This window comes from Schistocerca gregaria, chromosome 1 (assembly GCF_023897955.1).
Source record: "Schistocerca gregaria isolate iqSchGreg1 chromosome 1, iqSchGreg1.2, whole genome shotgun sequence".
Classification (NCBI taxonomy): domain Eukaryota; kingdom Metazoa; phylum Arthropoda; class Insecta; order Orthoptera; family Acrididae; genus Schistocerca; species Schistocerca gregaria.
In genome coordinates, this window is record NC_064920.1 from 378433825 (window position 1) to 378447638 (window position 13814).

At 38.3% G+C, this 13814-nt stretch overlaps 1 protein-coding gene across 1 annotated transcript in view; it reads left to right on the forward strand.

Moving 5' to 3' along the window:
* The window catches only part of LOC126347959 (bifunctional glutamate/proline--tRNA ligase), a 205291-nt gene that overhangs the window by 30192 nt on the left and 161285 nt on the right, over nucleotides 1-13814 (forward strand). Inside the window, exons 3-5 of the mRNA XM_050002314.1 lie at nucleotides 719-875; nucleotides 10287-10527; nucleotides 10996-11122. Coding sequence (XP_049858271.1) covers nucleotides 719-875; nucleotides 10287-10527; nucleotides 10996-11122 — 525 coding nt within the window. The remainder of the gene's footprint in view (nucleotides 1-718; nucleotides 876-10286; nucleotides 10528-10995; nucleotides 11123-13814) is intronic.

The following is a 13814-nucleotide window of genomic DNA, read 5'->3' on the forward strand; positions in this document are numbered from 1 at the left end:
TTCTAAAAACCAGGAACCCATAATACAGGCAGCCGTAACCCAACACACTGACAATGAATATCACTGCGCTAATGCTGCGTTGTGTGATCAATAACTTCGCATATAGTCAGTGTTTTCCACTTTGTTCCAAAACTGGCTTTGAGCAGGAACACAAACCTCTTTTTCTACAGAAATCGTTTGAAAATCAATCTTATGTCATGATAACACCAAAGAAAACTTAAAAGTTCAGGAAATATAAGATGGACTCTTTAATGATGGGAAGGCATTATAGTGACGAAATAAGACTTTTGTAGGGACTGACAAAAATGAATGCATAAAGTAGGAAAACATAAAATGTGGGAACTTAAAAATAGGGTTTTACTTTAAATTACAAAATAGTTCACATATACTTTAAAATGCTAATATTAAATAATTCTTGATTAATATAGGCAGAACAAATGTGCTCACATGAGAGCGCGCGTGTGCTCACACACACACACACACACACACACACACACACACACACATTCTCTCTCTCTCTCTCTCTCTCTCTCTCTCTCTCTCTCTCTCTCTCTCTCTCTCTCTCCCACCCCCCACCCCTCCCCCAATAAACTGATATGATAGTATTCCATAAAAATTATGTATAGAACTCTATTGCTATTAGTTACTAATTTTTCATCTTGATGCAATATTAAGTTAATTGAATGGTTTCATGTTTTGTATTTTTTTACTATTATAGATAGATCACTGGCTGACTTTCAGCAGTGGTCCACTGCAATGTGAACGAGATTTCCAAAAAGCTGTTCTGTATCTGGATAACATTCTTGCACCTTCCACATACTTGGTTGGAAATAAAGTCTCTCTAGCTGACTTTGCTGTGTGGGGAGTTTTACATGGTAAGCTGCAGTTAGACCACCTTGCTTTATCATGTGTTCCAATGTTACTGTGTATGTTCATCAGGAATACCGTACATGCAGAAACATGCAAATATCAAGTAATTCTAGTGCAACTTAATATAATGATTTCAAATGTAACTAGAGTTTTTATTTGACATGTAAGGGGTATTTGTAAACCAATTTCAGTGTGTTGAGAAAATATATATATTATTTTGGTTGGACTAACTGGCACACGTACTTGCTTAAAACAGAAAACAAAAATTTTAAAGGCTTAAATGCCTGTGAAGTGCCCCAATGTGCACAAAAAATGTAATGAAGTTTACTACCAACAGTACATAATTGACATTTAAAGGAAGCTTATAGAATTTCAATATAAGATTAATAGAAGTAGTGTTTTCTCATGTATTGCATTTTTGAGTTGTGTCTGTTCTTGCCAGGATGTGATATGTCTCACTTTGTGCCCATACTTGATATCCTTATACTTTCTAAGAAATTTATGTGCTGTTTCTTGAAATGTTTCCTTGTATCTTTGTGATTTCTTTTCATTATATTTCAAATACTTCAGATCTAAAAGAAATCCAATTTCTAGATCAACAAAATGCTTCGTTTAAGTTTTGTTTCTGATGATTCCAGATTTGTTTCACAAATATATTTAAAACAGTCAATATCTTCTGAAAAAGCCTTCACAAATTATTTTATTAATCCCAGCTTAAAGGGAAATGGAGCAGGATTACTTTTTTGAGGGGAAACTAAAACATTGAGGTCCTAAATTCATTATAGATGGCCATTCATTTTTAATAAAGTGCTTGCCAATGTCACATATGTTCTATACACGTAGAAACAAAAATATTGTGTATAACTATATCGTCTAAGAATCCTGGAAATAAATTTCAAATTGCCATATATCACACATCTGAGATACACGTATAAAACTGTGGACTGACCATCTTGGATCTACCATTGTTTGATAGAGAAGAATAGATTGCTACTCACCGTAAAGATGACCCGTTGACTTGCAGAGAGGCACAATAACAAGACTGTTACACAAAGCAAAGAAAGCTATGTGAACAGCAATCTGGAGTATGGTGGGGAAGGGCAAGGTACAGTTGGGGGAGGGGGGAGAGAGAGAGAGAGAGAGAGAGAGAGAGAGAGAGAGAGAGAGAGAGAGACGGGCAATGTCAGGCGAGGGATGCAGGGACTAGATGGCCGACTGACGAAACATGCCAGGCTGATCATTTGGGGGGGGGGGGGGGGGGGCAGGAGCAGGGAAAGGGGAAAGAATGTGCAAGTGCACTGTAAAGGGTGAAGGGAAATGATAAGAGAGGTGGTGAGGTGGTGATAGGGCAGTAGGGGCAGAAACTGTTGGGTGGAGGATGTAGGGACAGTAGCTTACCATCGGTTGAGGCCTAGATAATTATGGGAGAGGAGAATGTGTTGTAAGGATAAGTCCCATCTGTGCAGTTCAGAAAAGCTGGTGGTGGAGGGAAGGATCCAGATGGCCCAATTTGTGAAGCAGCCTTTGAAATGAAGCTCGTTACATGCAGCTGAATGTTGTGCACAGAGTGGTCTACTTTCAGGGTGCGCCCTGGGACAACCGGGAATTCTGGGGAAAGCCGAGAAATTTTTTCATGCGGAAGAATACTGGGAAAAACCCAGAAGTTTTTAGAATTCCAGGAATTTTTAATTGTTTTAGTTTTCAGTTAAATTTTTGTAATTTTGACTGGTAAGAACTGATACTTTAACAAAGAATTTTACTCTATCCCGGTACTGCGAATAATGCTGCAGCAATAAAACATAAAAGTGAGAAAGAAACCAAAATAAAATGTAAGCTGCAAAGGAAAAGTGTCATTTACAACAAGAAAACACAATGCATACACAAGCATCTGCAAACAGCAAAATGTGTTAAAGATTTTAGGACAAAGACTCTGCAATACTTCATAACAACAAATTGCTTCTGATCAGCGTGACGTCACAAGTACTTACATTAGGTTTGTTTGAGCAGTCAGCGGGCTCATGCGCATGAGCAGTGGAGTTGTGTATGAGCAGTAGTCTCCCGTTTCTTGGTGCTTGAAGTGGGGCTGTTGGCTGTATCAGCAATAGTAACAAGCTGCCAAATGCTGCCTGGGAGAATTTTTCTCATGGCCCCAAGCTTCTCCACGAGACCCATATTCACATTTTGTGATTTGCCGTTTCTTCATTCTTTAGAACTCTCACGTCAAACAAAAATAAAACGGATTTCTGTGGGCGAGAGCTATCAAGTGAATTAAAATACATTCACATAATTATGGAAGGCTAAAATATATATAATACATTAAAATCAGATAATTGTGAGACCTTCAAATAATACGTGACTATCAAATTTCGCGGCTACGCATATACTGCCACAATTGGGCAGTCATACCTTGGGAACTGCACAGTCTAGTAGGGTGTGAATTGCTTTGCTTTGTGCCTACTGATACGTCTCAGAAGTTGGCATTACAAATAAAAAAATCTGGCCTTTGTTTCTGATACTAGTTTTCGTTGAAAGTAGTGTGATTATCTGCTATTTTTGTTGTAAACTGACTTCTATTGCTTTTTATACATATATAAAATGATTAAGTGTAAAAGTAACTTCAAGAAACCCAAATTTGTGGTTAACAGATGTGAGACCTGCATTTTCTTCTGAAGTACTTCAAAACACGTGTGCTAGCACTGAAGGAAACCACGACAATGTTTCTGAAGTGACATCGCCCGCCCCCTAGTGCTTCAAGAAGGAAAGTAACTTTAGAAAAGTTACAAAGTAATTGATGAATTACAGGAATATTATGGGAAGGCCACTAGAGATAACTGTGACAGTTTTCATGCTTTGTGTCCACTTTCACCAAACACTTGGTATAAATAGGCAAGCTGAATTTTCTGGCGCCCTGTATGAATTTACACATAAACATTCTCTTCCTTTAGCATTAATGGAGGTAATCAAACCTATTTACAGAGACTTGGCAAGTCCTGAGCTACTAAAGAAGTGTTTACATGGGAAAACCCAGAATGTGTATGAGTCCTTCAGTAATGTTGTGTGATGCCATATGCCTAAAAATGCATTTGTTGGCCTTATGACTCTAAAGTTAGCAGCGTATAATGCTGTAATAACTTTTAATGGTGAGAACTATGAAAGACTTAAGGTTCTACAGAAGTTAGGGGTAAGATTTGGACAGAACGCAACTAAAGGACTGCGGGAATTGGATCAGCTTTGTGTATGTGAAGCAGAGTTAGCTACTCAGCAAATGATAAAAGAAGCAAGAAAGAAAAGGAGCGGGCAAGCACTGGGCTGTTGTGACACTGAAGAAGACATAGACTATGGGCCAGGGCAATTCCAGTGCACAAAAGATGCAGAAATGTAATTCTGTGTAAGAATTTGTAATAAAAATGTTTTAAACCTCCAATATGTCTAAACTCCATTTTTTGCAATAAACAGGGTGTGTACGACCGGGGGAGATCCAGGAATTTTTTCATCCGGGAGAAAACCAGGAAAAACCCTGGAATTTTTTAGAATTCCGGGAATTTTTTGTTGTTTTAGTTACCAGTTAAATTTTTGTGATTTTGACTGTTTAGAACCAATACGTTAACGAAGGATGTTACTGTATCGCACTTTTGCAGAATAATACTGCAGCAACAAGACATGAACAAGAGGTGGGGGGTAAAAAAAATACTTAATTCGCAAAGGAAATTTGCCATATACAACAACAAAACACTGTGCTCATTCAAGCGTCTGCCAACCAAAATGAGTCAAAGGCTTTAGGAAGAAAATGCAGTGCTTCCTAACAACAAATTGCCTCCGATGAACGTGACGTGACAGCTGTTTACATTAGATTCATTTGCAGTAGCGAGTGGGCCCTTGCGCATGCGCATTTGAGTCGCGTGTGAGTAGTACCTTCTCTCGCTTCTGTCTACAGATGTGTGGCTTGGCGCCACTATCTAAATTGCTCCGGTTCGGAAATTGTAGATCCGGGACATGCACAGAGCAGTCTGAGTTGTAGTGGGGAGTTGGGTAGTCTCTACATGACCTGTGTTTACGTTTAATGATTTTGCTGTTTCCTCTTCGGTTATTGCTCTCACATTAAATGAAAACAAAAAGGATTTCTGTGGTCTGGAGCTACCAAATAAATTAAAATACATTCGCATAATTACAGAAGGCTAAAGTATGTGGTTAATTTCCGGTTTTATTTCCACCTTTCTGACAGTCAAGCATTAATCGCCTTGCAGAACAATGAAGTTATTTTTGTCTGTTTACTAAAGAGATTTGGCTTTCATTAATCTTTTGCACTTAGGCAGTCAATTTATTTGAAACAAAGTGTTTAATTTCACACTGTTGGCTAGTTTCAACTGTGCGCATTTCAAGTGCACGTTTTCCATCTTCTAGCTCGTATGGCATTATGCCATAATAATGAACCAAACATGAGATAATAGACTACTGGTGCTCAAGAAAATTTTACAGTGCCTAGGAAAAGTATACTGTCACTTAACACGGAAAAAGTGTATTTTTAACTGGGAGAAAGTGTATTTTCATCCGGGAAAAATCCGGGAACTTTTTTTCCGTATCCATGTATACACCCTGAATAAATGACCCATTTTCTGATGATTGTTATTGTTGTGGTCTTCAGTCCTGAGACTGGTTTGATGCAGCTCTCCATGCTACTCTATCCTGTGCAAGCTTCTTTATCTCCCAGTACCTACTGCAACCTACATCCTTCTGCATCTGTCTATTGTATTCATGTCTTGGTACCCCTCTACGATTTTTACCCTCCTCGCTGCCCTCCAATACTAAATTGGTGATTCCTTGATGCCTCAGAATATGCACTACCAACCGATCCCTTCTTCTAGTCAAGTTGTGCCACAAATTTCACTTCTCCCCAGTTCTGTTCAATATCTCCTCATTAGTTATGTGATCTACCCACCTAATCTTCAGCATTCTTCTGTAGCACCTCATTTCAAAATCTCCTATTTTGAGTGTGGTGGGATTCGACTTTATACTTTCATAATACAAAGATATACAGTGTACGTGTTGCTGCACGTCAAAGATCTTTCTTAAACACCCTTTTTTTTTGGGGGGGGGGGGGTCATTTTCTGGAAGTATACTCTCGCTTAACAAGAAAAAAGTGTATGTAAGTGTGTGTTAGCATGGGGAATTGGGGAAAAATCTGGAATTCCCACTCTCACCCCCCCCCCCCCCCCCCCCTTGTCTGTGTATACACCCTGACTTTGCTGTTGGCCGCAGTTTGGCAGTGGGCATTCATCCTGGTATACAGCTGATTAGTGGTGGTGTACAACGTTGCTGTTTTCACAGCTGGTGATAGGGGTGCATCAGCACCTCATAAAATGCTCATAAAGGACTAAGTGGAAGGACTGTATTTTGGAGGAGGGAGAACTGGATTGGATTGGGCAGGTCTTGCACCTAGGATCTTCAAAAGAGATATGGGCCGTGTGGTAAGGGGTTAGTATTGGGAGTGGAATAGGAATAGACTAGGATGTTGTGGAGGTTGGGTGGGTGACAGAACACCAGTTTAGGAGGAGTAAGATTTTGGGTAAGATATCCCTCATTTTAGGGCATGATGATAGTTAAGGACGTGATTCAGTTGTTTTAGTCAAGAGAGGTTTGGGTGATGCAGGAGTGCTCTTTTGTGGCTGCCTCTTAGGGATGGTGGTAGGATTTGGGGTGTTTGGGGAGATGGCAAGGAAATTTATTTATAGACTACGTCCAAGGGATAGTGCCTGTCTATGAAAGTTGCAGCACTGCCGAGGGCACTCACATGGCACCCTGCTATGCCAACCTGTTTATGGGCCTAGTCCCCTAAAACTCCAAACCCCTGGTCTGTTTCAGGTTCATTGATGATATCTTCATTATCTGAACTCAGGGCCAAGACATCCTATCCTCTTTCCTTCACAACCTCAACACCTTTTCTCCTATGTGCTTCACCTGGTTCTCTCAGTGTGCCACTGTCTGGGGCGTTGACCACCTCCTATCTGATGACTCTGTCCTCAACCTCTGTCCACATTAGACCCCCTTTAACCAACAACAGTTCACATTTTGACAGCTGCCATCTGTTACACACCGAAAACTTCATACCACACTGCCTGGCCACCCAGGTGTGGTTGTCTCTGCAGTGTCTAGAACTCCCTCTCCCAGTATGCTGAAATTCTCACCAAGGCCTTCACAGACAGGCAGTAGACCCTGTCCAAGTCCGCAGACAATTTACTGTCCCATTTCCCCACACGTACCCAATTGGCCCACCACCCCCAAGAGCCAACAGCAAAGGAGGTACCCTTTTGTCATCCAGTACTATCCCAAACTGGTACAGTGTTTTAGTTGTGCCTATCTGCAATTCAACTGATCTATCCTTTTCTTAATATAGGTTTATTCCTGTGAGATCAAATCAGTAATCTCATATCATTCCTTCAGATGCACGGAATACGTTACTGGTACACGCACACACTTTATTGCCGTTGTTGAGAAGCACTGGCTTCAGCTTTCTTTTGATGACTCAGTACATTCTTCTACTCTATCCTCGTATACCAAGAAATAGGGATTCAATAGTCAATATATACTTTTCCTGTGACTTGTGGTGCAACAGTTCTGATAATCCTTAAGAGTCCTACACAAGTTCATTATTTGTTGACAATACTTGTCTAATGTTCAGTATATTGAAGTGAGCTCATATCATCAACAATATTGATAAAATTGGCAGTTGACAAAGTGGTTTTACAACGTTAAGATTTCGAACACCCAAAAGAAAGTGTGTGCTGCAATTACATTACCTGCTGCTTGCAATCAATAGAAGAAAGAGAAAAAGTGGAAATAGACCCAAGAATGCTTGGGGAAAAAAAGAAGCTACTGGTCAATGTTAATTTATTGACAAATCTGAACCACGCAACCGAAAGAATTTCATAAATTATTTTCTAACAAGTCCTGCATCGTATGACAAATTATTAATGTTGATACAAGATAAAATAGAGGAACAAAATATCTTAATAAGAGAGACAGTTACAGTTGACGAGAGGTTAAGAAAATAATTTTTGACTTTTCTGGTGACAGGTAGGTAGTTCTATTACTTAGTTTAGTAAAATTCTATGTAAACCTGCCTGCCAAGCATATATTGAGGCAGTTAACTTTTTAAAATAATAATTTGGTGAAACTGACATGCATTTTGAAGACCAGTTACTAGTCATTGCAGGTATCATGATGTATTTCCCTAAGTGGAAGCATTTTCCCAAACTGCTATGTAATTTACCAACCTATAATATATTTTCAAATTAATAAAGTAAGCCATCCAGTAACTGTCCCAAAGTGGTACATACAATGATTAACCTTGCATATGTGTATTAAAATTGTTTTGTGTTAAAGGACTACATGAAAAATTGATTGATTGATACTACAAGTTACTATACATCAACATTTAAGCACAGCTCTCAAGCATAAAATACCACAAATAACAACAGCTACAGACAGATATCAAGATCTTTTATGTATTTTATATAACATAACACATCACTGTGAGGAAACCTTCTGAAGGACATTTGTAGGCAAGTGCAGGACAGGTCGATACAACATGAGCAAAAGTCTGTCATTCCGCACCACAGTCACAGGATGGCAATAAAGATTTTCGCTACTTGTGGAGTGTCTGCACATTGTCCATGGCCCATTCGGATATGGTTCTAGATAGTCCAAATTGCCCAATGCTGGTCGAATCCAGGTGGTTTCTTCTGGATGCAGGGCAGCTTCAAGAATTTTAGGGAACAGTTTTGTTGCCAGCAGCATTTCCATTCATTGGTGGGGATTGAATTCAGTTTCAGTGAGAGTCCTGGCTGTGATGAGAGTAGGATGTCTTGATCTTAGTCTATTTCACTCAACAGGGAATACGTTGTCCATTATTGGAAGGTTGGTGTTATTAGCAATCTTCTGGTATTCACACAGTAGCCCACTCATCCATCTGATATCAGACGGAGGAATGTGGCTCTAGATAAGTAGCCAGTATGTGGGAGTATATCATATTGACCCACTAACAATGCACATGGCCTCGTTTAGTTGCACATCTATCTTTTTTACATGTGGTCTTTTAAGTCAGACAGGCGCACAGTACTCTGCTGCCGAGAATACCAAACCAAGTGCTGATACCCGGAGAGTGTCTGCAGACGATCCCCAATGAGAGCCGCATAGTTTATGGAGAATGTTGTTTCTGGTTTAGAACTTAGCAGATGTTTGTGTGAAGTGCTCCTTAAAAGAAACTTTCCTATCTGACCTGATCCCAAGGTATTTTGGGTGCGTACTATGATGAAGTCTGTCTCCTTCAAAACAACCATCGAGGGGTCTATCTGCCAATCTGTTGGGCAAGTGAAAACATGAAACTTCTGGGGTGTGTGTGTGTGTGTGTGTGTGTGTGCGTGTGTTTTAAAGTTTGGTTGTAACCTCCAGATAAGCAAAGATTATTATGCAAGTAAATTTTTTTACTTTTCATTAATAATTGAAGAACGTCATTGTTGGCAACCGTTAATGAGTTGTTTCAGTCGTTTCCTAACCTTGAAATGAATTAGTTTTTTGTATTGTTCAGTGAAAGAACATAACAACAATAGTGTCAACGCACGAGACATTACTTACCCGCATTACGAATTCAATAGATGAAATTAAGAACAACCTGAGAAACTGAAACAAGCAACAAAATTGTTCACACACAAGCCGCTACATGCACTGAGGTCAGTGGAGACAATTTTTGAACATTTATTGTGAATGCATTGTGAAATTGTACGTACACTGTACAACTTCCTTAACACTGTGCTATTTTTTTCTGGTTTAACATGAATTCATGTGTGCTACGGTATTAATAACATCAGATTAGGTTATCTGACACATTCATACAGTTTCAGTTAACGTCTGGGACATGTTTTATTATATTCACCAGATCAGTAACAACAAAATAATTGGAAATCGTGCTTTACTTTATCCTAGTAGTTACATGATGGCTTCATATTAGCAAAGTTGCTAAATTTCTGGTAAAATCTTTTATTAGCCCTAGCTCTGTAACTAAACATTTGTGGACCTATGTTTATGTGAACTTTTTTTTCTTTAGTTTTACTTGTAGAATAACATATTAAAATATTTGCATATCTTTGTGAATCACCCTGTATAAGCACTCTTGAAAAGGCAAAGAACAGAAGGCAGTACCATGTAAGGAAAAGAATAGCACCTTTTCTTGTTTCCTGTTTTCTATTTTTAATAGTCTCATGTTTCATCAAGAGAAAATCTTGGACCAGACTATTTTAAATTGTTGTAACAGTTTCCCAGCATTACTATATTTCCATTTTTAATTAGTGAAACTTTATAATTTCATTTCTTCTTTCATTTTTATGTATTTTAAAAGGTGTCTGTTTGTTTGATATATGCAGGTAACCCTCATTGGAAAGCAGTGGAACCAAGTCCCCCAACAAATGTGGCTCGTTGGTACAATTTTATAGAATCTTTAGAGTGTGTCTCTTCTGTAAAGAAAATTCTACCTGAAAACAAAGCAAAGAAGTCAGTTACTGCAGAGCCTGTCCTGTCTGGGAGAAAAGAAGAAGGGAAGTTTGTTGAGTTGCCTGGAGCAGAAATGGGAAAAGTTGTTGTAAGGTTTCCACCAGAAGCTAGTGGGTGAGAAGACTTACATAAATTTCCTTAAGGCTACCGTAACTGTGTATAATTTAACTACATTGAATGACAATAAAAGATATTTTCTTTCACACAAAAGAATTGAAAGAAGCTAATACAGATATTGAAGAAATTCCATTTCGTCCACGATTCACATTCAATGACTCAAATCACATTCATTTTAATAACATCATTATTAATTATATTAAACTTAATTAATCCCAACTGTGTACAAAATAGTCACTTAAAAACAAGTCATATTTATGAAATAACGAAATCCTATAACTGAGCTTACCAAGAAAAAGCAGTGCTAAGATTTGGTTCTAATGTCTTGCTGTTTAACGTTTAGACACAGACTCTCAGACATAGTGAAATAGACCTGTTGTGTGCAGTATGTATTAAAAAGCTTGCTTTCATTACACCAGTGCACAATTACAGATTAAGTACTAAAATTCTGGCAGTATTTTACAGGTATCTTCATATTGGCCATGCTAAAGCTGCTTTGTTAAATCAGTATTATCAAGAAAACTTCAAAGGAAAACTTATTATGAGATTTGATGATACAAACCCTGCAAAGGAGAAGGCTGATTTTGAAAAGGTGATCTTAACTATATATGAGACAGAAAATGAGCATCTACTTGTTAGTCACAGGTGCAGGAACTAGTGGAACAGTGCTGACAATCAATCTAATGAAAAATGCAATTCAAATGGAAAGCATTCTAAATTTTTAAATATTCTGTTTGTCAGAATAAGGACATGAAATGAGACTGGTAGCGCTCGAGGATAATCTTCCTCATGTATTTCTATTAGCACAACACACACGAACATGATTTTTTAGTCAATGATCGTTACTCTTTTGAGACGCTCTTATATTGAAATAGCTCCATATCTTCTATCAGTACTGTGTGCTGAAACCCCACCACTGACGGGATGTAACAGTCAGTGGTCTGTCGACTGTCCATCAACTTCCAACATCCATTTCCTAATGTCATAATTACTAAGCAACTAGTGATCAGAGTGCATGCACACTGATCTCTCTTATTTTAATCATACACCCTATATAGGATATATGTTCAAGACATTAGAACTGTTGCACAGTCTATGTCGTTGTTGTGAGAACTGTTTACTTTCTACGAAAGATTCCCATTTATTGTTCCTCAAAAGAGTATCACCCATTCTTATCAGCTGTAGTGGCATGTTACAGTCCTAGAAGAACATCGCTGAACTTCTTCAATGTCTGCTGGTGGATGTACTTGATAGGGACTATAGATGTTGTAGTAATAGTCATAGTGCCCTTTCAACTACAGTGCTCTTTTCCAGAATTTTCTCAACAAATGGAAATTTCCCATTAGACTTCTCTACTACTAATGTCGCAAGTTTATTGCATATCTATCACTTTATGGTGTTACTGTTAGAGAGTAAAAATGTGACAAGGTCCAGCAAGGTTAACTTTTTTCTCCTTATCGGATAAGGTTAAGTTCTTTCTTTTGCTTATTTGCATAGTCTGCCAGTTGTCTACATTTAGAGAGATACACCGTTGAACATAGGTAGTGGAAATGCTGTCTGTTGTTCTGCTTTGCATTACAGCATCGAGAAATGATACTACTTCTGTACACATCACCACCATCAACAATCAATCTGAGATTACCGCTGTCCGTATCTGATAAATCATGTATATGTGTTGACAGTATTATGAAAAGGATGGATTGTTAATCATCATATAGAGGAGATATTGAGTTGCAGACAGGCACAACAAAAACACTGCTATGCATGTGAGCTTTTGCCCAAAAGGCCTTCTTCTAACATAGAAAACACAACACACACACACACACACACACACACACACACACACACACACACACACACACACACACAAAACTTCCACTGTGTCTCACCCTGAAGCCAGCTGTGGTGGTCAGACGGCAGTTTTGTGTGTGTGTGTGTGTGTGTGTGTGTGTGTGTGTGTGTGTGTGTGTGTGTGTGTTTTCTACGTTAGAAGAATGCGTTTTGGAAGATCATATGTATGGCAGTCAATTTTTTGTGCTTGTCTGCGACTCACCATCTCCTCTGTGTGTTGAGTGACAATATATCCTTGTCATAATATTGTGATTATTCCACCCTGGATTTTCCATTTATATATGTTGAGACTACTAGTAGTACTACCATGCTTCCAGGACAGACTCCCAATGCCACATTCATGTGTCTTCAGCACTCACCTTCAATGTGGAGCCTAAGTCGGATGTGTGTTAACGATAGTGACCTACAAGTCTATGCATCAGTTCCTTCACTGTTTTTATAAACAGAAATTACTTATTTCTAGACATGCAAAACTATTCACTGTTGAGATTCTTAGTAAGTCTAAGCTAGAAAGGACGCTAGTACTGCAGCTTATTTAAAGAAACGTTTGGTAGAAATTCTGTTCGTGTCTGGCACCTTGTTCCGTTTGAGTAATGTCAGTTGTTTGCAGTGCAGTTATTGATTTCAGTATCACTTATTTGTGAGTTTGTGTCATGGTGAAGAATTAGTATGTTAATATGATTCTCTTGGCTTAATTAATTTTTAAATGCAGAATTTAATATTTTTTGTTCCCTATATGCTGTCCTCAGTTTTATCAAAACACTGAACTACGATGTCCTGAATGGAAGATTTTATTCCATTGTTGACCATGAAGATCTTCCGCCAATATACGACTGTGCTATTCATTCTAGCTTTTGTAATTTCTCTGAATTACTATAGGCAAGCACCTGTCAGGCTCCTCAGATGTTGCCCCAGTAACTTCATCTCACACCAATGTTAAATCTGGTCTTGAATATTATTCTGCCTCTAATGACTTTTTATATTCCTTTTTCCAAAACTTGACTTACGTCTTCTAATACTACCTCCTATTGTAGTAATTCCTTGGTTAAAAATGTTGCTCAGCACTCCAAAGTGTAGAGACCTGTCTTTGTGTATCAATATTTGTGCTTGTATAATAATAATTTTGTGTCTTGGCATCCTGGTACAAGTCTTGTGTGTTGTGACTCAAGCTCCAGTAGTTCCTTCCAAAACTGATACGTAGATACATCTCCTGTGTCTCATATATTTTATGTATTCATTACTTCACTTTCATTTTTAAGTATTATTGTGAACAGAGATTGATTTATTTTTATGCTGCATTTAAAATTTTTGCATTTCTACATTTCACAAAGAACAGTATATACTTCCTATATCCATTTCTTAATGTTTAGAAATCTAAATAAGGTAGCCACAGATTTGTGTTGTTTATTCCACTGTTGTGTGTCTCAATAAGT